At 31.0% G+C, this 23,182-nt stretch overlaps 4 protein-coding genes across 4 annotated transcripts; all 4 read left to right on the top strand.

Moving 5' to 3' along the window:
* Positions 1–1,221: 1,221 nt before the first annotated feature.
* On the top strand, positions 1,222–2,563 carry HELRODRAFT_160575 (hypothetical protein; the record flags this gene model as incomplete). Its single annotated transcript, XM_009017524.1, has 2 exons — positions 1,222–1,837; positions 2,454–2,563. 2 exons carry the CDS (start codon positions 1,222–1,224, stop codon positions 2,561–2,563), a joined length of 726 nt encoding a protein of 241 aa, XP_009015772.1.
* Positions 2,564–4,404: 1,841 nt separating this feature from the next.
* Positions 4,405–7,624, top strand: HELRODRAFT_160574 (hypothetical protein; the record flags this gene model as incomplete). Its single annotated transcript, XM_009017523.1, has 6 exons — positions 4,405–4,604; positions 4,904–4,971; positions 5,222–5,406; positions 5,472–6,267; positions 6,365–6,478; positions 7,446–7,624. 6 exons carry the CDS (start codon positions 4,405–4,407, stop codon positions 7,622–7,624), a joined length of 1,542 nt encoding a protein of 513 aa, XP_009015771.1.
* A 1,067-nt stretch (positions 7,625–8,691) lies between these two features.
* Positions 8,692–8,928, top strand: HELRODRAFT_64381 (hypothetical protein; the record flags this gene model as incomplete). The annotated part of the gene is made up of 1 exon (XM_009017522.1): positions 8,692–8,928. A coding segment is annotated over one exon (237 nt), but the record flags the coding sequence as incomplete, so codon positions are not given.
* Positions 8,929–14,505: 5,577 nt separating this feature from the next.
* HELRODRAFT_64688 (hypothetical protein) lies at positions 14,506–17,102 on the top strand (the record flags this gene model as incomplete). Its single annotated transcript, XM_009017521.1, has 4 exons — positions 14,506–14,571; positions 16,604–16,695; positions 16,738–16,843; positions 17,019–17,102. The coding sequence occupies 4 exons, from the start codon at positions 14,506–14,508 to the stop codon at positions 17,100–17,102; spliced, it is 348 nt and encodes a 115-aa protein (XP_009015769.1).
* Positions 17,103–23,182: the final 6,080 nt, after the last annotated feature.

The following is a 23,182-nucleotide window of genomic DNA, read 5'->3' as shown; positions in this document are numbered from 1 at the left end:
GGCACGTGTATTTATTCTGAATGACCAGGCCAAGTCTGAAGCCAATGGCAAATCTCACAGACTCGTCGTCAAGCCTGGTGCCCACAGAGGTGTTGGGCCACGATCTCAACCACCCGCAGCTGGCAACGTTGGACATGGCCAACAAACGAGCGGTGGAAAAGTCGTCGCCGCATGAAGACAACAAATTTTGAAAGATTTTTTTATATTCTTCGTTCAAAATTTGGACGTGCGTACGGTCCCCCGGAGCGGATACTGGGGGAAGAATATCGCGGCAACGAAAAAACCGGTGGAGCAGGGAAGACTGTGTATACGACAGTCTGAACCTATATATTCAATTTTTATTCAGCAAAAAGCATGGATATATATATATATATATATATATATATATATATATATATATATATATACTGTGTATACAACAGTCTGAACCCATATATTCAATTTTTATTCAGCAAAAAGCATGGATATATATGTATATATATATATATATATATATATATATGTGTGTGTGTGTGTGTGTGTGTGTGTGTGTGTGTGTGTGGTGTGTGTGTGTGTGTGTGTGTGTGTGTGTGTGTGTGTGTGTGTGTGTGTATAAGTATACATTTATATGTTTTAATTATTATATACAGGAAACGCATTTCTTTCTTTAGGAGCACGCATCAAGTTTGTAATTAAATATAAATCTATTACGAACGAATCAACCATTAGTATTAGTGTATTATAATTAGCGTTGAGGGCAAGCACATGTTTATTGAAATAATTGGAGTAAAGTTTAGTTGAACTTTCTATCGTTTAAATTTATTAGTCCTAAAGACATGTAAGTATAGGTATCATTCTTGTTTTTGACTGCCAGCTGAACGGTTAGCAAAAATTTACAAGCCGAACACTTCTATTATCAAGCTGAACGATACTTGAAATTCAGCAGGCTCTCATTCAAATCTATTGTTATAATCGCCTGATGATTGTCAAGCAAATTTAAATTAGTTGAGTATGAATGGCTTCTTGCTATACTTACTTATTAGGATGGAAAATTGTGCGTTAAATTGTATTTCTATCGAAAAATTAAAAATTTTCTTTCAATAATGGATTAATGGATTATAAGTCACGTGAAGAAACTTTCATTGAAAAATCGTTTTAGTACAGTGATAACCTAATCATTTATCGATTTTTTCTGTCATCTTTTTTGGTGTTTCAACGCTCTTCATCGTTACTTGGCAAAGCATGAACAACATGAAAGGTGAAATTAGGCTGATGAATAACAACACAGTCAGCAGCAACAACCCAGCCCTCGTCAACAACATCGACCACCTGTGGCATCAACAAAGTTTCTTTGATATTCATCGAGACACATACGATGCCCCGAGTTGTAAACATTCAAAAAAGCTTAAATCAGAATGGATTGAAAATAGTACTCGGGCTAAAAGTTCCAACCACACTGACAATGCAAACTTCATTCCAGTTGGTGTGAAGAGTGACGTTTTTGATAGAGTGAATTGCCCAGACACTAATAACGAACTAACAAACAGTTCTTTTCACGTGGGTCGGTGCATTAATTTTCCTACTAACGATAAAACCATCGTTAGCAATAAAGATGGTTATACATCGCCATATTCCGATGACTCAAACACTAGCAGCAACAGCATGAGGTCACTGGAACTGCTTCACTGGATATACCATCAAGTGAACATCACTAACGACCACGCCCTCAAGAAAAATGATGAACATGTTGACAGTCATCCCTGCTCAGCCTACTCCGAGTTCAAAGAAATGGAACAAAAGTTTCATAAAAACTGTTTTAGTGATAATACAAATGATGGAGCCAAGCCTAATAATCTTTGTTAGTAATATGATGAATTATTAATATCGCCATGTTAATAATATGTGAATGGTGAATGAATGATAAAATGATACCAATCGTATCATGACAAACATTTAGAGAACTATTCGGTAATATAAAACTCTAATTTACACTGAGCAGAATTCATTAAAATAATACTTTCTAGTTTCTGTAGGATTGTATAGAGACTTGTTTTAATGAGACCTTCTTCAACTTTGCTGCCCACTCAAATTTGCCACCTACTCAAATTAATGTTTTTACATTCATTAAAATATATAGTTGTCGTTGAATTTTTTATAATTATTCTTAATTTCATAATTATTAATTGACAAATTGCAACTGTTTGCACATGTAAAAATACTAGTAAATATTGTTAAATATTTCTAACAAGAAAGAAATAATTGACCCGGCACGATAATGAAATATACTCTTCTCATAAATGAACAAAAACATCCTTATCTCATTTTTAATTGCGGAGTTTTTGATGCAGCCTAATGGTGATGTAAGATATTTGAGGCTCATTTTTGGGTTTTTTGTAATTTTGAAATGGAAGTTAAATGAAAGTATGGGAATTCACATAATTTCAATCTTAATTTTGATGGTTTTACTCATATAGTGTATAACAAAGCGTGTTATAAACAAAATGAAATCTTTATTGATAAAGATGACAAGAAATGTTATGAAAAGAGCTGCGTTGCCCTCGTTTGGAAGGTCTCAGGAAAGTGAAATTAAATAAAATCATTGTCATTATTCGCATTTTGTCAGCATAGAAATATTGATGCAAGTAGGAATCATTCAGTTAGTTTTTCAGTTTGCACATTGTATATTGAGTGTTAAAAAAAGGTGAGTAACCAGATAATTTGTGCTTCGTGAGTTGGAAATTAAATTTATATTGCCAACATTGCAAAAGTGAGCACGAGCGCCGCAGTACCGCATTGCCTAAAATGAGTTTTGTGATCTGAAGTTGCTGTTCCATTATTTTTTTCATTTTAACAAAATGACGTTAATATCATTTAGAAATTTTTTGACTTGGTGTTAGAAATCAACTCACACTAAAGTAAACAAGAATAATTGAAAAATTCATTAGGAGATATTAACGTGTTTACCTAACTACGCAAAAAAACTTAAAGCGCAACTTTAACATATTTAATATCAGCCAACAAAGACAGGTCACTTTACAATGAAATCGCAGTAAAAATGTTATCAAACGCCGCATTCCATCTAAAGCAAACGATCATAATAAAGTTTATACGATGAAAAAATAAGACTTTGAATGAAAAATTGATGCTCTACAAGTTTTATAAATTAAGTAAGATTCAGTCAGATAATTATGAAATGTTGTCAGCCAACGTGCACGTGTATTGAACATGGGAACTCCTTAACGTTGAACGTAGGAACTCTTAACCTAAATTGCGCAGTGGCATCACAACGACATACAACGTTTGTTTACGTGTATTAGTAAATGTCAATGACAATCACGTGTTATTATGTTATCAAACTTCAAAATTTTAAGTTTATCTTAATTTTATATTTTAATTTCCGTAATTTCCTTTTATAATTTCTAACTTTATTGTTATTATTTTTCTTCATACAAAAGTCGCTTTTTCAATTTTTGAAAAGAGACGTGGGCGCGTAGGACGCACACTCATGAAAGCATTTAATTTGTATGAAGCTTATGAATGAAGAATACGCTCGGTTATGTTTAAACAAGCAAGCTATCGCAATTGTTATTTATATACATATATAGATAAATTAATTGAACACATACCGCACAAACATGTACCACACACTATATAATAATTATTATTATTATTACTATAATTATTATTATGCTTGCTTATATTGCGCTCTTTCAAGACCCAAAAGCACTAGTAAGAAAGAAAACATGTCTGTTGAAAAAACGCCATGGCGCCATTAGTCAGAACAAAAAATCCATCTCTCTACGAAATTTAAAAAATGCGGAAGTTGATTCCAAAACTGATGACGAGCGAGAGCAAAACTTTGTCAGCAGACAAACACAATTATAAAGAAAATATACGTACATAAAATTAAAACTTCATTCATAAGTACACCTTTGAATGGAACTTGTTCAGCATTCTTAAGCAATTCATCTCGAAGCACAGAACAGCGACACACATTCACAGCCAAACACTTGAACACAAACAAACTCCCACATATCTGCCAAAACATGCACACACACTTGAAGAAAGAAGCAAGCAAAATTTTGTACTTCCTTGTAAGAAGTTACTTCCGCATCTGCCACCTATAATTGAAGTTCTTTCATCAAGTCTCGCCGTAACATTAAACGATATGTATCGAACACGCTTCTTAAATAAATTGTAATCGTATCGAGTAACAAATAGAATACGTAATTAAAAGTTTTTCATAATGTAACATATATCGAGTTTAGTTTAGAAAAACATTTTTTGATCATAAAAATAAAAAAATATTAACGTTGCTACAATCTAAAAATTCATAAAGAACTAAGACAACTGAGCATGGAGCAACAACGACAAAATGATCACATTTTGTATTACCAATACATTATTCAAACAGTTTTTAACATGATGGATACCTGGCAATCGAAGCATCCGGAAGATTGGAATAACAGTGACATCCTGGATTGGATTTATTTCACTGCGGGTTTGAAAAACATTCAACTACCTTCACTGAGAGGGGAAAATTTTCAAGGAATGACTGGAAAAGAGTTCTGCAAAATGACGAGTGAAGATTTCAAATCAAAAGATAGCAATTTTGGGGAGAAGCTGTACGACTCATTCAGGCTGCTTTATAATAGTTTGTGATGATTTTTCCCTTTTTAATGTTGCTCATAAATTTATCTGTAGTCATATTGATAATTTTTTTATTGAGTGGATAATTTTTTTCGTTGATAATGTTGTTCTTGTGAATGTGAATTTGTTCATGTTGTCATACTTGTTTAACTTTGTGAAGTTCTATTCATTAAATTTTCAACGTTTCTATGTGCAGATTACACGAACAAGAGCAGCAATGATGTACTTGGAGATAGTAACACAAAATCTATTCTCCATTCATTAACATTCACAGAACAACAAGCAACAAAACAACAAATACTGCAACCGGAAACAACAACACAACAAAATCCACGTGGAAAGGTACTGCAGCGAGAGTTTTTAGAAGAAACACCACGATCATCGCAACAACATTTCACACAACAACAATCAGACCTTCTACATACGTCACAACAACAAACAACACAACATACATCGAAAACCGAGTTACAATCACAAGCATCTAACCAACAGTTGCCGTCAAATCCGCAACCAACCCAACAGTGTTTCGCGAACGAACGATCTCATAGGCCTCAACAAAACGTAAGCAAATATTTGACACCACCATTCACAGGACTGCTCCCGAATTCTTATGCTAGCCCAAATCAAGCTGTTTCTCATCCAGTTTTCATAAACACTCCATTCAATTTTCAAAAATATCGACCACAACAACAACATCAACAACCTCCGCTTAATATAGCGCCAAACGTTCTCCAGCCAATAAAACAAGAATCTCAAGTGTTATCCAATGAACAGCCAGTTTGTTTGAACAAGCTCAAAAGTATTATTTCAATTTTTGTATTTTCATCATTATTTTTTTACAGTCAGGGATTTATTTGAAATATTCGAAGTTAAGTGATTTTACTCTGTTAATTCTCAATCAAATATATCCTGAAACAACTGTTTATTCTGTTGCAGCAACAGACAAAACATCAGTACCGTTGACAGAGTTGACTGCTTCTTCTTCTTGCAGACCGGCTGCACAACTTGTCTTTCCATCATTAATAGCGCCAATTGGCTACAATTTTTCATTGGCCCAACATCAACGACAATTTCCATTTTCTTTCAAAAACAATCTGTACCAATATGTTATACAACAAGCGTTGTTGCAGCAACAACAACAACTTCAGCAACTACAGTTGCAGATACAACAACAAACACAGCAACAACAACTACAACAACATAACCTCCACAAAGAAAGACAACAAAATCCACAACTGTTTCTTCCGACAACTCAATGCGATCCTTGTAGGATTGTTGAAACGAAAACAATTAAAAAACTCCTCGCTTCAAATGAAGTCAAAGAAACTGAAAAGATGAAAAAGGTTAAAGAAGTTGAAGAGGTGAAAGTTGCACTCATCCCATCGACAGTCATGGAATCAAACTTGTTGGACTCCAGTGATGAAGAAGATGATCCTTTCGACCAAACGAAAACGAAGAACTTTCAACCAATTCAGCCAAATATTAACCTCAAAGAAGATGCTCAAGCAAAACATTTTAAGGTAAAAAGTCTTAACAAATTAAAAGTGTGCCCTGTCACCACAAAAAAACGGAAAAGAGAAGATGACTGCGATGAGGACAAAGAAAAAATTACAGCTAACAATTGTCACAATGAAAACGGTAAACATAAAATTTTAATGTTTATTACAAACAAACTTACTTACCCCTTACATCATTCATGACAGCGCCAATAAAAATTATTTTATTGATGATGCAGACAGCAGCGTTGTAACCAGTATATCTTCAAAAGTTTCCAAAGCAAAGGCCAACAAAATAATTTCGGATGATGACCAAGCTGAACAAAAGAGTGTGAAGAAGAAACATACTTCAAGTTTGTTTTTAATGTCGTTAATTATTAATCATGTACTTATGATTATTTTTGTCTTACATGCTTGAAATGATAATTTTCCGCTCATTTTCAAAAGTTAAACTATTTTTATGTTTCCTAAAATTCATTTTTACTAAATTATTTTTAACGTGCTCATAATTAAATTTTTTCATGCCAATTTATTTTACGTAAGTATAAATTGTTTCATTCTGTTGCATGGTTTACATCAGCTTATCTTTTTCAACTGAGCAAATTTGTGATTCCCGTACTGAATAAAGACCTCAAATTAAGATGTTCAAGTGGTTTTAGATTCATGAACATCAGCTTAATGTTTACTGCCCGTTAAAATTAATTATTTCTCTACCATTTAAGTGAATTGTCAGTAGGCTTTTGCAGGTTATAAAAACGAAACATTAACTAATTGTTTATTTGTTCAACTTATACTTGAAGTAATTAATTAATTGGTTGAATCGTTGTGTTGGTTCATATAACGGTTGATATTTTTGCTGCTACCATCCTGTTCACGATCCTATCGTTCTGTTCGTGATAAAGGAACTTTTCTGATCTTTTGAAGAACAGTTGAGGTCGATGACGTTTAATTTTTGTAAATTTCACCAATCCTCTGGCCAATTTTTTTGATTTCAATAACACCACCAAGTTCATTCTTTAAAATTATTTCTCCGTTTTGTTGCAGGTTTTCCAACATTTCTCTCCTAGTTTCTCTTGTTTCTTACTAAACAGATTTAATTAATTTATACCAGAAATTTTGCAATTATGTCCAAAGAGCCTTAATTTTCGTACTTTTCCTTTTCGTTCATCATATTTTTTATTTTCCAAGTTGCTTTATAAAGATTTTGTTTCTTATCTTTCGTTTTCATTCGATTCCAAACTATTTTCTCTAACATTCTTTTTCAAACGCTTCTAATTCTAATCTTTTATATTTAAATGTTCGTCAACGAACCTTGAAAAGGTGTTCTCAGCTCAGAAAACTCCACAGATATTGGCAAGGTTATACAGTCATTTCCACCAAATCAACCCTACACAGTATCTATCTTCCAATCAAACCAAACATCATTGAGCTTTTTTCACACCTGCCTCAACAAATACTCATCTGAGCTACACATACAAACATTCACACAAATTTATTAATTCATTCATTCATACGCGCATACGTGCATTCACACATTCAAAAATATGTACTTATGTACAAGTACATGCATATATCCATATTAAACCAACTAACATGCTTAAGCTGATAAATAATTTGTTGAATAATTCATTAATATATATATACAGTAATTAACTCGCTGAGTTTTTACTTCCTGGTTGGTGAATGTGTAGATGCTTGAACACTTAAGCAGTCAATAAATTCATTCTACGTACAAACAAACAAAATAAATAAGGTATACGTATAAAAATACAAAAATTCACACATTCAAAAACACACGGAATGTATTTATATTCAATAAAAGGCAAACAGTCAAACACCACAGTCAGGTATTAACTTTAAACAATGCTGCACTCGATAAAAGTTTAAAGGGATGCATGTTGGTAGGTTTTTACGTGGATATAATAATTTGTTAACCCAACTAAGCCAACACACATGTAGTCTACAACTACCTTACACGCGTACGCAGTTTGAATTTAATAAGCCCATTAACTTATTGATGAACACAGAAGCTCTAAAACCGCATAATCTTCATTTTTATTAAATTTAACTGTTTGGTTTTATGAAAACTCGATGCATCGACCACTGCAATAAACAATCGAAAACCATCCCGTTTGTGAATGTACTCAGACTCAAACTGGATTTTTTAACTCGAGTGAATGAAAAAGAGGCACATTATATAACACCAAAAAAAAGTCTCAAATGTAAAAAAGAAATACATTCGATACGTGTCTCGGGTCAGATATGGTTTACTTGCTGTTTGAGATTGTTGTGAAGGACATCTAGCTAAACACACAAATGCCTACACACAGACTGTACGTAGCACAGCAGGCAAGTTATGTCTCTCTAAACTGAATAGTATAAGTTGATAGCACGTTTGCGCGTTAAAATTAATAAACACTTGAAAGTAACCTTGATATTTGCTTTCGTCAAGACGTATTCATAAAAGTTTTGATAACAACAGCTAAAATAATAAAAATAAGTAATAAAAACTTATATACGTTTCATTTTTAACTAAAATGTAAATATTTTTTTTTTAGAAATCCTTCTCTCCAACTTCATGAGAGATCTGCTGAACAATCCGCAGTACAATCCCAGTTGTGTGCGGTGGGAAAACAAGGAGCAGGGTATCTTCAGGATCATTTCAGGAAAATCAAAATTTGTTGCTGAACTCTGGGGGCAAATTAAAAACAATTCTAAAATGACTTTCGAAAAAATGGGTCGATCCTTACGGTTAGTGGCTAATGAAGCATGGTTTTTTAATTTTTCTGATTGTTTAGGGTAGGGTGGGGCAAGAAGCCATAGTTAAGCCTTTGATGAGTGACTACATCTAAAAAATGGAATATTTCTAGAACATTAGTGATTATTTTACTAGATTAATATGTCCTTTATCTAATTTTACAAATTAAATTGTTCAAACATAGGTTTCCTATGTTTTATAATAGAAACCGTAGACCTCTATAAAATGGGCTTTTTGCCCCATGCATGGGGCAAAAGGCCTGTGTAGAAAAACTATTAAAATAAGCTTAAAAATAGTTTCAAATCTGAACATGTAAAAAAATGTGAACAGTTTTATTGTACATAAAATAAAAATTGGATAAAAAGAAAATAAAAATTTTATTTTTATTGTTAATTATTGTCCGAATTGATACAAATAAAAGTTCTACGATAGTCTTCTTCCAGCCCTATACAGGAATTATGATGCCAAATGTTACATTTTTAGCATTTTATTCATTGAAATCCTGTGAAATCATTACAAAAAATTTGTGAACATGTCCCACAAGGAGTCAAATCTTTAGATCGCTTGACAACCGACTAAGCTTTATAGTTCCCGGAGATGTTGTCACGGCTTTTTGATGTCTTCTTAAAGTTTTTGCAGGAACTCCATATTCTCTGATAACTTTACTAAATAACTGGCCAAGGCTTTTTTCTAACTTTCACCATCCTAAGTTGAGCATCGTGTAGATTTTCTTATATAATTTCTGACCATTTTATACCTTTAAAAATTAAAATACATGAAATTAATTTACACATAAAACATAAATTTCAATACATTTTAACAATTAACTACAAGGATAGCTGCCTACATACAAATATCTGAAATTTGTTAAATAGTTCAATAAATGTAAATTGGGCCTCTTGCCCCTAAATTACAGAGGCGTTTTACCCCCATAGACAATGTTAAGAATAAATTTAATTTAAAAATACAAAAAAATTGTTCCAACCGATTAGAAGTTACTTTTGTATATGTGAAAATGATTTTTCTTCATAAAAAACCTCTTTTCTTCACAAATAACAATCTTATTATCAAGAAATTAATTAAAAACCCGAACACAAAATTTATAACACGACCAATTTTTCACTCGCAAATTATACAAAACTCTGAAACAGAAAAAACAAGTGGAAAAACGGCGTGGTTTTATATTTAAAATAATAAGGGTACGTTCTAATTTTTAAAAATTAATTGAAAAACTTTCGGTCTTAAACAAATTTCGTGCAAACTGAATTTAGGCTTTTTACCCCATGCGGCGTTTTGCCCCACGTTACCCTATATTTGTTTATTGATATTTGTTTTGCTAAACTTAGTTTAATTTTGTTCAGTCTGTATTTATTTCCATTTAAATAGCAACAACAAACTACAAGTTCAATGACAAAAATTGTGTAGTTGCTAGACTTTTTTGGTTTAACAATTTTTTTAACTCGCCGTTTTATTCTAACAATTTGCAATTAAATTATTCTTGATTGCCGTAACTAAACAAGAAAATAAATATATATCGCAATGTTATAAATTTGTTAAATGATTTTAGATAGGGTTAGTTAGAAGTTAGAAATTCAGAAGTTAGTTCAACTTCCGAATTTGATGAAAATGAAACATAACTTCTGAGTTTGATTAAAATGAAACGATGCTTTATTTTCAATTTCGGCAGGTGGTGCCGGGCAAACAACGGGAACTTCTCGAGAGTTCCAGAAAATGAAAATTTACCGAAAAAATTGATATTTAGATTGACGACTTAATATTTTTATTTTATTTATTTCAATTTGATTAAACAATATTTTCATTATCGGCTTCAGTTCGAACATTTTCATGATATAAGTCCACATTCCTTACTAACTTCAGCCAATTTTTTTTTTGTCTCAAAATACTCTTCAATTGTAAACCAATGTTAATTTATGCACTATGTTTGACCAAGTTTTGTAGCAAATATTTCGTTTATTTATTTTCCCTTATTACATTTTTTGATCGCATTTTCTTCAAAATGAGAATTATTAAATGTAAAGGATGGTTTCATTATTTATTTTAATTTATTGACATTCACGTTATTCTTAAGTTCATGTGCCTTAGTTCAATGTGAGAGTCTGCCTTTTATTGCATATGTGTATTTGCGTAAAGATTAGTATAACATCGCATTTAACTACTTAAAATATTTGTATTTAATGAATTAAGTCTAAATATATAACCCGTCAAAATTATACATACATATATATATTTTTCGTTGAACACGGAAAGTTGTGTTATTTTGTAGTAATTGTTGTTGAAATCTGAAACATTACCATTTAAATTGAGACATTAACAATTTGAAAAAATAATAATTGTTGTATATTTTAAGGAATTTTTAACACTTTTAAGCGATAAGTTATTCTAATCAACAGGCTTTAAAGAAAATGCGTTAATTCTTTCAATCGATATTTCAAATGGTAATACTTAACAACGCGACTTATATTATCTATAATATAAGTTAATGGTGCTTAGCGTTTGGTGACATTTTTGTCAAATTTTTGTTTTTCAGAGTTTGTTAGATGTTATAAAATTAGGCTTAATGAGTTTATCACTTCTGATTGATACATAATTCATTTTCTGTTTATTTTCAAATGATTATATTTGTGATTATTTAGTGTTGTTTTTCTCGTTAATAAAAGATATTTTCATTTCGAAAATTGCTATTATTTTGTTTTACATGATTTAATAACCAATACATTATGTATTTATTATACAAATTTTATTTCAGTCTCAATTTCCATATGATTTTTTTACAGCAGTTTGGTCTACTCCAGATTAATAAAAATTAGCACGAGTTACGATAAATCATGAGACGTGGAAAAACTTTCAATATTCAGTGTGTAATTTGTTCATAAAATCAAAAAATTAGCTTCATTCAGACTCTCAAATCAAAAAATATATGAGTTCTCTTTGATTGCTTTTTTCAGCAACATTAGAAAGATTTGTTTGAAAACTAAAATCTAGAGCTATAAAAACATTCAATTTTTTAAACTTAGAAGGGCTTGTCAATATTTTCGCAACCTATGCACTTCATTCAAGGTGATGACCAATCAAACAATTAAAAATCTTAAATTAGTTTTTTCAGTAGCGTATACGTTTTAGAGCAAGTGTGTCGTTGTTTAGCTCTCTATATTGGTGGATAACAAAATAAGAGTTTATGTTAATTTTTTTAGAATAAAATGAACAATGCAGAAAACCATATTAAAATCTGCTTGCAACGACCAAATAACATCACGAAGACTATCAGTTAGTATCGGTATTAACCTGGATTGTGATTGATTATGTAGCGATGTTGAAAATGGCCAATGGAAAGAGTGTCTCGCTTGCAATCATTTCATTAAAAGCAAAGATAGAGAGAGAGAGAGAGAGAGAGAGAGAGAAAGAGAGAGAGAGAGAGAGAGAGAGAGTGAGAGAGAGAGAGAGAGAGAGAGAATTAATGATGAGCATTGTTTTGACTGCATGCCTGATGTTAATGTTAATTCTCTGCAAAGTTGTTATCTTAGTTGATTTGCTGTGCCGTGTGTCTGTCGTTGAGCAAACATGTAATCCAGAATGAGGGTGGCGATGATGAAGATGAAGTTGATGAGGATGAAGATGATGACGGCAATGATGAAGAAGATGATAAAGACGATGATGAAGATGGAGATGACTATGGTGATGAAGATGATGATGACGGTGATGATCATTACGATGGTTTGATGACTAAGATAGGATGATGAGGTCAATGATTAACTATTAAGGAGGAGGAGGATGAAAATGATGATAACGAGAAAAAAGACGAAAATGAAAATGATGATGATGATGATGCGAAAGTGGATAGTACGCTGAAAATGAAAATAGGAATGGTGGTTATAACAATAGCCCTCGTGGTTATTTTGATGAAAAATATGGTTACAATGTGGAAACCATTAATAACAATAAAGATGATGATGGTGTCAAAAGTATGAATAGGAATGTGATGAAAGAGGTGAAGCGATAAAGATGATAATTATGATGATATTAAAATTGATGGTGTGTTGATGATGAGACAATGACAGCAAGGATGATAATGATGCGAAGGAAAACATACATAATGGGGATGATGATGAAATGATGATGATGATAATGATGATGATGAGGATGATGATGGATGATGATGATGAGGATGATTTTAGGCTGTGAAAGATTATACCGGGTTTTATTAAAGAGTCAAAAAAAAATTTTTTTTGATTGTATTTGTTCAAATTTTTTTTGGTTGAATTAACAATTTTATTCTTACATTTCTTAAATATTTTAAATATTTCAATTGTGATACACTTTTTATAAGTAAGTTTGCTAAACAGCGTTCGTTCATATTGAAAAAATTTTCAGTCTCAAGAAAAATAACGTTAATGAAGTTTTATTGAGGATGAATAAAACTGTTATTGTTATGTTATGAAACTGTTATGAATTCGTTAACATTAAAAAATTCGACTCCCTTGTGTTGGATCGATGCGGCTACATTCATCATTATACAGAAGAGAGGAGGAACATGTGCGTACCTTCTTTTGCGTATGCTTGTAAAATACGTATTTGAAAAGTATCTATAACGATTACCTTTTATTATTTTTACAAGTCTCGTTATTTAGCAAGAAAGCTGTTCAATTGGAAAAAAATTGTGATTTTGTTCCATAACAATATCATAAGTATATTTGTAACTTTTAATGTTTGTTAAAACTTAGTTAAAAGCAAACGCTCATAATTTGCGAAATTTTCACACACACTGGTTGCATATGTAATGTATATTACATTCAAAATACTCTATCCTCCCCCTTTATTATTCGCTCTCTCTTTTCGTTTTCTCTCTTATTAAACGTGTGAAAACTAAAATAAATATATACAAAAATTCAATTATATTTTCTCAATTTTTCATTTATATTTAATTAATTTAGTTTTGGACCTATAACGTTAGTCACCTATGTTCCTATCATACGCCTTGTGTGTTTGATGCCTCGACTACTGTGTACGAGTATGTATATCTGTCACGTCCCAAGTCACCACATCTTTCTATCTCTCTTTTTCTCTCTCTCTCTCTTTTTCTGCTATATATATATATATATATGTATAATATAATTTGAAACATACACACACACACACACACACATGCATCAGGTATATATACATGTATGTATAATATACCTGCATGATGCATATCGACGATATATAAGAACGGGTGAGTGAATGACTAGAAAATATGGTTGATAACAGGAAAGATGAAGATGATGAAGATGGTGGTAATGGTAGTGATGATGATAATGATGATGCTGATGAGGATGATGAGGATGGTAAGGACGAACATGAACAAGAAGTTTAAATTCAAATGTTTTCACAACCATGCCACTTCGTTTTCAATGTTGATAACATACTCGGTGTTGAAAATTTTATCAATTTAATTGATTTTTCGATTAAATAGTCTTTAAAATCTAATAGATTTTTTTGGTAATAAATAAAAATAGTTATTTTTAAAGTTATATAAACAAACTATTTGGTGTTTTTAGCATAAGAAGTAATTTTTAAACTGACTAGCCACAAAGTGTAGTGTATAGAAAATAAAGACAATAAAAAATGGCACTGAAAGGATGTTACTCGTGCATCAAGTACCTCTTGTTTGCCTTCAACTTCATATTTTGGGTAGGTTCCAAGTAATTTGTTGTAATTTATTTAAAATTTATTCAATTTCAATGCTATGGAAAAAAATATTGAAAAAAATAATTTTTTTTAAAATAATCTAGCGCGTTACATGTTAATTATTATTAATTAGATTTTTCGTTGATCATTTTTAATTTTTTTAACCTCGCAACCAACGCTTTTTTTTAGACTTCAACCCAATTAAATTAACCTGCACGACAGAAATTGAAAAGATTTTCTGTGAGATTTCATTAGCTTAGGCGCTAAAAATTTCAAACATTAACGTGCAAGAAAACAAACTGGCATCTGTTAGAAATTCATTTATGATGTCAACCATCGGCTTCTGAATGTTACTTTTGCTGAACGTGATGGTTGTCAGCGAGACTTACCAAAAAAATGTTGTATTGTTGCGAGCGATGACGTTTTTTTAATAATTGATTTTAAAGAAACATTGATATCATTTGTTTGGAAAGTTATTTTAATTATAAAAATGAAAAAGTAAGTTAATGAACTATTAAACAACTTTTCAAACGTTATCATTTAACTACAGTGTAGATCCAAAATGGTTGTGCTACTAAATTACATTATCAGAAAGCGGTTTTTAAAACAAGCGCTTCTATTATTCAGATATAGGTGAAAGTTTCATATTCAATTTTTCAAACATAATAATTCCGCGATATTAATCAAATTTAACATAATAATTAGCAAAATTTATTCATTTAATCAATCCTGTAACTATGTGTGTTGCATTTGTTGTTGAATAGTGATACAATTTTTTTTATTTTTCTCATCCTAATAAAAATTTAACTTATTATAAAGTAGCTAGTCGACAAATGCCAAAACTTAGATTATTTTCAGAAGGCCGTTGAGTGAATTGTATACGCAATCAAATCAACCGACAAAATTGATACCTTTAAATCTCTGAAGTAACGTTGAAATTTATGGTGCCACTTTTCAAAATTATTTTTTATCATGTTAATATCTTCAAGTTTTTCCAAAAATTTCTATTTTTTACTTCGACTTTTTAATTCACAGCTTTTTTTTTAAATTGGTTTTTTACAGACTAATTTTCACCTTTTGTTTTCAGTTTTTCCTAACAAATAACTTTCTCTCAAACGCGATTACATTTTGTTAACCAATATCCTGGTTAAGGTTTTTCTAACCGACGGCATACAATAAAAAATAATAAAAAAGGTCACACACTCCTCAACAAATACAATGATTGGAATGTTGGATTCGTGAAAACTTGAATAGAATTTTTAAATATCTAATATTATTTTTCATCATTTCAAAATTTTAATTCGACACCCCTCTATAATCTGGGTGATGTTTACGATGAGTTTAACTGATAACGCCTTTTATATAAACACAATTTTCGGCTTTATCGGTAATAATTGATGTTGATTTGTTAAAATATACATAATTAATGTTGATATGTTCTTTAACTGACATTGATTTTGGTGGATTATAAACAGCAAATGTCAGACAAATATGCATTCCACGTTTCTAAAAACTTATTAAAAAGCATAATTTACAATCAAACTATGCGTTCATTGATGTTCTGTAGAGCAAAACGAAATCCGCAATTGAAAATTTTTTTCATTTTAAATGTCCGTTGTCCTCTTCAACGGTAGAACATTAAGTAGGATATATTAATTTTCACACAATATTGAATGGTATGTATACATAGAATTTCATTTCAAGGCACTTTGAAAAATGGCGTCTATCCTGTTGAAAGTAAATCGGAAAAAATTGAATGGTAATTGATGAAGTTTAAGTGAAGTGTAAATGTGAACGAGTTACAAACATGTCAACAAAAAAGCTATGGAAATTAAACTTAAAAAAAAATTAAAAAAAAATAGCAATGTATTTGCGCAAACAACAAATTGAAGATATAAAAACAAAAATTTTCAACATGTGCCCATGAATGATCAAAATATTTAAATAATCGATTAATTAATAAAATAAACTAAACTAATAAAAATTAATTAATTAAATTAACTAACTACATTAACTAATAAAATTATTTTGTCAGTTAATAGGAATTGCACTGCTCTCCGTTGGAATCTGGATAAAGGTGAACTCGAAGTCACTGGACGATGCAGTCAGAGAACTGAAGAGTAGCAAGTTGAATGAAGTTGTGGCAAGAATGCATGTGACGCTGGCGAGTGATTACATCTACATCATCCTCATCGTCATCAGCATCCTCATAATCACCATTGGGTTCCTTGGGTGTTGTGGTGCTTGCAGGGAGAGTCAGTGTCTTCTTGGGCTGGTCACACATTTTATTTATAACTTTTTACTATTTATTTAATTTTTATTTGAATAATTTTTTGTATTTTCGTGAAAAAATTTGTTGTTTATAAATTCAGGCTGATTGATAAAATTATGATGAAATGGAGGTTAAATAAATACATTACACTAATATGGTAATGTTGGTTATTGAACAGTTCTTCATCTGCCTGCTAATCATATTCTCGGTCATCATCGGCGTTGGTGTTTTCGCGTTTACCTCCGAAGGAAAAGTGGGTTAATGATATCTTCGTTTGTTTTATCAATTTGTTGTTGTTGGGGCTGTTGAAAATGATGGGATTGATTTATTACTCATACTTGAAAACATGTAATTTTTGTCAGTTGAAGCATTAATAAGAAGATAAAATAAAGAAGTAAATAATTCTACAGTGGTTTTATCTTCGTACGTCCAATCTTAAATGTTTAGAGTTATGATTTGTGTGCCTCGACAGAGATGGTTATACATAGAAATTAATTCCACGTTATAGCATTGACATCAGTAAATGTTTATCTGAGTAAAATGACTATGTCATCGGTTAGCAATCAAGTAATTGTGTGTATGCCGAACTGCCGTACACAGCATTAAACATTGCACCGTAGCATCACTCCATTACGTCTTTGGCCTGCACACCAATACAATAACATTGCCTAGAACCTGGACGGGCGATGATGGGCAACATGCGAAAGAGGCTATTTATTGCCATCATTTTGTTTTCTTTCCTTCACATCAGGCCTACACCAGAGTTCATTGAGATGGAGATTGCTTGTAAACGTTATTACTCCTGCTGTTTGTTGATTTTGCAGGTCAAAATAAATATGTCTTGGTGTTGTGTGGTTTTGCGATTTGAACACTGTATTTCATTAAATACTGTTACTCTACAACAAACACGTTTTTATATTGTGTTAACATTTTATTTCAGCCAAAAGAACTTTTAACAAAGACGATCAGCAAACAAATTGAATTAGAAAAATCTGGTGATACAAACGCTGGCGCTTTCATGAAATCACTGCAAGACACGGTGAGCTATTGTTTAATCAAATAGTTCGTTGTGCGCTAATATAACGTGTATAATATAAAAATGTTTCAATTTTGTAACTTTTTTCAATAATTTAAAATTTTGGATATTCACTAATGTCATTTCCCAATGTAACAATATATATAATGTGTAATCATTTAAACGTGTTTATTTATAAAAACTTTCTTATCATTTGATGGTTTGTGAGTTGTGGTGTGTATGTAGATCTGGGGTCTTTGGTGGCCCTATTAAACGACACATTACTGACACCGCATATCACCAAGATCAATACATGTTGTAGCATCACGTCAGTCAGATTTTGTTGGTTTTTATTTCTCAATATACCCGTTTGTCAGTTCAAGTGCTGTGGCTCCGACGGTGGCGCTGCTGACTACGGAGGTGCTCAAAATGCATGCGATATCTCCAACTACTCAAAGGTCTGCTTGCTTATGAAAATTTTTACTGGAATTTGTTTCATAATTATAAATTTGCAAATGTTTGAAGCATCGGCAACCTGATACTCTATTAAGAGGTCGTAAAAATGTGAAATAAAATAAATTAATAAAAAATTATTTTTGTTTAACTTTCCAGCTGAAGTGTTATTTAGCCAAAAACGTGTATATGTTTATTCAATTTAAATTTATAAAATGGTTTTTATAATTTTCAGGCTGCTTAGTTAGATGATACAACGTATCGAATGTATGTGCAACGTTGATGATGAATCACATAAATGAAACGCGATTGCAGCTCTTAAGTTCGCTCATTCCGTAGAAACAAATAGCAAAAAATGCAGATATCTAACGCATAAGAAAAGTGCATCGGATGAAAAACATAAAAAAAATGTTCCTTGCCATAGACAAAAATACTCATTATTCACACTTTTTAAACGTTTAAAAATTGTTTTAAAATTTATTTTTTTGTTCTCCGCTCATTTAAAATATTGATGATTTTTTATTGAATAGGTATAATCTTAATTTTTTTAAATTGAAATATTCGTCTATCAGCCGTGCGTTCAAACCATTATTGCTGCTGCGAAGGACAACGACAAGTTGATCGGTGGCATACTCATTGGCGTCTCGTTCGTCTTGGTTAGTTTCAATTCTTATGCTGCTACTGCTGCTTCTATTCAACGAGGGTTGGAAAAAATTTCAATCAGTTAATAACATTGGTGATGTAATAAAACTATTTTAGCATAAGAAATCAAAAATGTTTGTCTTTTCAAAAAAGTTTAAATGGCTCAGATGTTCAGGACGCTCAGATCAGATGCACAATTGTTGCAGGAACTGGTTTCGAGTGAGATTCGAACGCATTTAAACGCTCTGTGAGGTTGTTCTTATTGACACTTCTGAGGTATTCAAGAGAGAGTTTTCAAAGAGAAAGAATTCTACAATATAAGATTATTGCCACTGCTTTTATTATTATTTAATGTCATTTGCCAATTTCTATGGCAGATCTTCAAATGTTTTCTTCATTACTACAGATATAATTGATCTATCTTCTCGCATTCTACAAAAGAGTCTATGTTTTTAAACAAATTTATATAATTTCGTCTCTTCTTCTAACTTAGGCTTATTGCAAAAAATTTTATTGGCACTCCGTATTGCCACATTTGTACTTACACACAGTCGTTCACAAACTATGGCTAATTATTTTAATTCAAATTTATGCCTAGCGAATTTTTTTAAATTTTCAAAATAGTTATGAAATAAAAGTATTTTGAATCCTTAAATTTTTTAATCTAGCAAATAACATTTGGTTAAAGTTTTCAATTCTATAACATATAAGAATCGAAATTGTTAGGTGGGCGGATGAAATTTAAAAATCAATTGATCGTCAGCTGATGGGACTGCTCTTCTCAATAATGCTCTGCTGTGCTATCAGAGAACAACAAGCTGTCTAGTCACCAACAATTCGAAGATGTAGTAAACAGAATAATTTCTATGAACATTTGATGTAATTTTCAACAATCTGACTTTATAAATATATATGAAAAAATTGATTGCATGTTTTAACATATTTTTCAGATACTTGTAAACGCCCAATTTAAATGAAAATACTTTTAACTGTTGGTTGAACTCGCGAAAAATTGCAAACTATCAAACGTTACAATCAATTATTAAATTTGTTAACAGATTTAATTATTTATTGGTTATTTAATGTAAAATTTGTAGAAACAATTTCAGCCGCATGTTTCAATGATTTAATCTTCATTGGCTATCGCTGTCGATATTTCTGATAATGTTTACGCTTTTCGTCAACATTCTACCGTTCACCATGTATCTAAATATCTACATATTTAAAGTAGGATAAGTATTTTAAAAACATTATGATGGTTGAATTTTCACATAAATATTTTTATTTTATTTCATATATCAATATTTATTTCAAAAAAAAATAATAAATATCCCATCCCATCAGCAGTTTGTGTATGAATGGCTGTCAGATGAATGTGTGTGTATGTGTGTGTGTGTGTGTGTGTGTGTGGTGTGTGTGTGTGTGTGTGTGTGTGTGTGTGGTGTTGTGTGTTTGTTGTAATCTCCTGTCTTTATGTGCATCCGTCTGATTAAACATGGCTTGAAATTCATCTTGAAATTTTCAACTTTCTGTTCAACTTTATTTTACTACAGTTTTTTCAATTTTTTTTAATTTATTTTTCAAAATTTCATTTTATCTTTTAAATGTGTTCATTTGTTTATCATCATATCAGTTTATATTGTTGATTGTTCATACTGGAAACATTGTCATGCAGTATTAATTGGTGATTTCATGATTGATAAATTTATATCATATATCACACACACACCACACACACACAAACACACAACACACACACACATACACACACACTCACATAAAATGAATATAAATGATGACATGACAGCTTATTACCGGTTATTTAAAATACAATATTTTTGAAAAAGACAAATACATTTTTCCTACACAAAACTTTGAAGAGTGGGTCAGTTAGTTTGTTCAACATGGGCCTCAGAGTTTAAGAGGTCTCAAAAAAAGTCCTAAAAATATCTTAACGACCATTTTTTTGCTCACCACACACCTGTGTTTGTATGCAATGGTATCAGGCGTGTATGTCTAGATGAATCTTACTTGTATTATATATATATTTATTTATTTATATATATATATATATATATTATAAACAACTGAAAATGGCAAATCCATAATGATAAGCCGTTATCGATAAGACTTTTAAACTTCAGATTTCATTTTCACATTTTCGATGTTTATTAGTCTACTTTGTGTTGAAATATTTATTATAATTTAGGTTGGGTTTATGTTTTTAATTTTATTAAAATAAAATGTCCCAACAACTGAAAATTGTATCTGGTTGGTGCTGCTAAACCATGATTGGTTTACGAAATTTAAAATTTGTTGTTATTATTATTATTATTGAGAATGTATATAGTGCCCTTTAATATTACTCAGAGGTTAAATTATCCGCAAATCATCAACAAACGCGTGATATTTGAAGTTATATTTCTCAATGATTGGATGGGCATCGGTTGTTTAGAGTAAAAACAGAAGTGGTCCTAGAACCGATCCGTGAGGATCTCCTGACAGGAAAACTTCGACATCTGACAAAACATTGTTAAAAAACACTTGATGCGTCCTACTAATTAAATATGATTCAAACCACGATGCTACCGTGAATTTATGTATGTAATTGATGAAAATATTAATAATCAATGGGTGGATGGAAAATATTTAATTAAATTATTTGTGTTATTATTATATTATTATTACATTGCTTATACAAAAATTTTACTTCAATTATAAGCGAAGATTTACTCTACCCGTTTGTATTATACAGAAAATTATTTATTAATCAATTATATATTTGAAGATATCTATTAACTTGAATGATTAAATGATTATAACATACAATCACAATTATAAATAAGTAGTGATTTAATTATATTATATATATATATATATATAGTTGAAACCATAATTTTCGTTTTTTATTCCTGTTGGAGTGGAAAAAATATCTTCTCTTCTGCCATCACTTGAGAAGATTAGAAGAATTTTTAGAAAAAATGAAATAATTTGAATCATAAAACATAAACTTACTAAAGAACAAGTTGAATTTTGTAACGTAATACAATAGAAATCTCATTGTTATGAACCTTGTACATTTATAAATTTATTAAGAAGTCGGTTAATAGGCCCGCCTAGGCCCACCAGCTAATTTGCCCAACAAATCCTGATGTGGTCCTATTTACCGGTCTCCATCGTATATTATATAGCATAGAGTACAATTTGAACTACAAATACTATATTATTATATAGATGTCCATGATTCTATAGGTACACTTGAACAGTTCATTAGACGTAGCTAGTAATGTATGTCTGAAAGATTGCAAAGGTTTCATAAGTTATCGTCAGCTTCCATGGAAATAATTCTTATCAAAATATTAAATGTATCGGGTATAAAATATTCAAAGAAGGAATTTTTATTAGAAATTTTATTTTTTTATCAAATTATTCTATAAATCTATAACAGAGCAGCAGGTGGGTGACAGGTAGGTGAAGTTAATTTTATTAAATGTTTAATTGGTACAGACATGTTTTGATGAAAATGATATGAGTAGGTTTACATTTTAAAGAGTAAAAGTCTCAAAAAAATTAGGAGAGCATAAATTTGCACAGAACGCAACTTCGTGCGTGCGTGTTTGTTTATACATTCATACATCATAAGAAACAACCCCATATTAAAGTACAGCGATGAGGAAAAACAGATTCTGCTATTATGGACGCCGTTGTGTGGCATCATCATCATCGTTATCATCTTCATCTTCTTCCTCTTATTTCTTTTCTTTCTTCCGTTTCTCCTTGTTTCATCGTCATCACCATTCTTTTTATTTTCCATTATCATCAATATCGATTGCTTCATAATCATAATATAATTATCATTTTCGTCATTATAAGCATCATCATCGTCGTCGTCGTCATCATTTTTAATCCACAATCATTCTCACTTATTTGTTCACTATGTCGTTTCGTTGTCATGTTTTATTTCTGTCACTCTAAATTTTGATTGTCTAAATTTTAGACATTATATATTTTTTTTTGTCTTTTTCACAATCGTGACGTCACCATCACCATGACGAAAATTACCACCATCATCATCATCATCTTTATCACCTTAACACTAAACTTATCATCGCCCACACCAACATCATTATCATCATCATCGCCATTATCAATCACCAGCCAAAGTCACAATCATTATCACCATCATCAACAATCATTATCACCATCATCAACAATCATTATCACCATCATCA

This window comes from Helobdella robusta, assembly GCF_000326865.2.
Source record: "Helobdella robusta unplaced genomic scaffold HELROscaffold_2, whole genome shotgun sequence".
Taxonomy (NCBI): domain Eukaryota; kingdom Metazoa; phylum Annelida; class Clitellata; order Rhynchobdellida; family Glossiphoniidae; genus Helobdella; species Helobdella robusta.
Note: the sequence above shows the minus strand (reverse complement) of the source record. Positions and strands in the feature narration are given on the sequence as shown.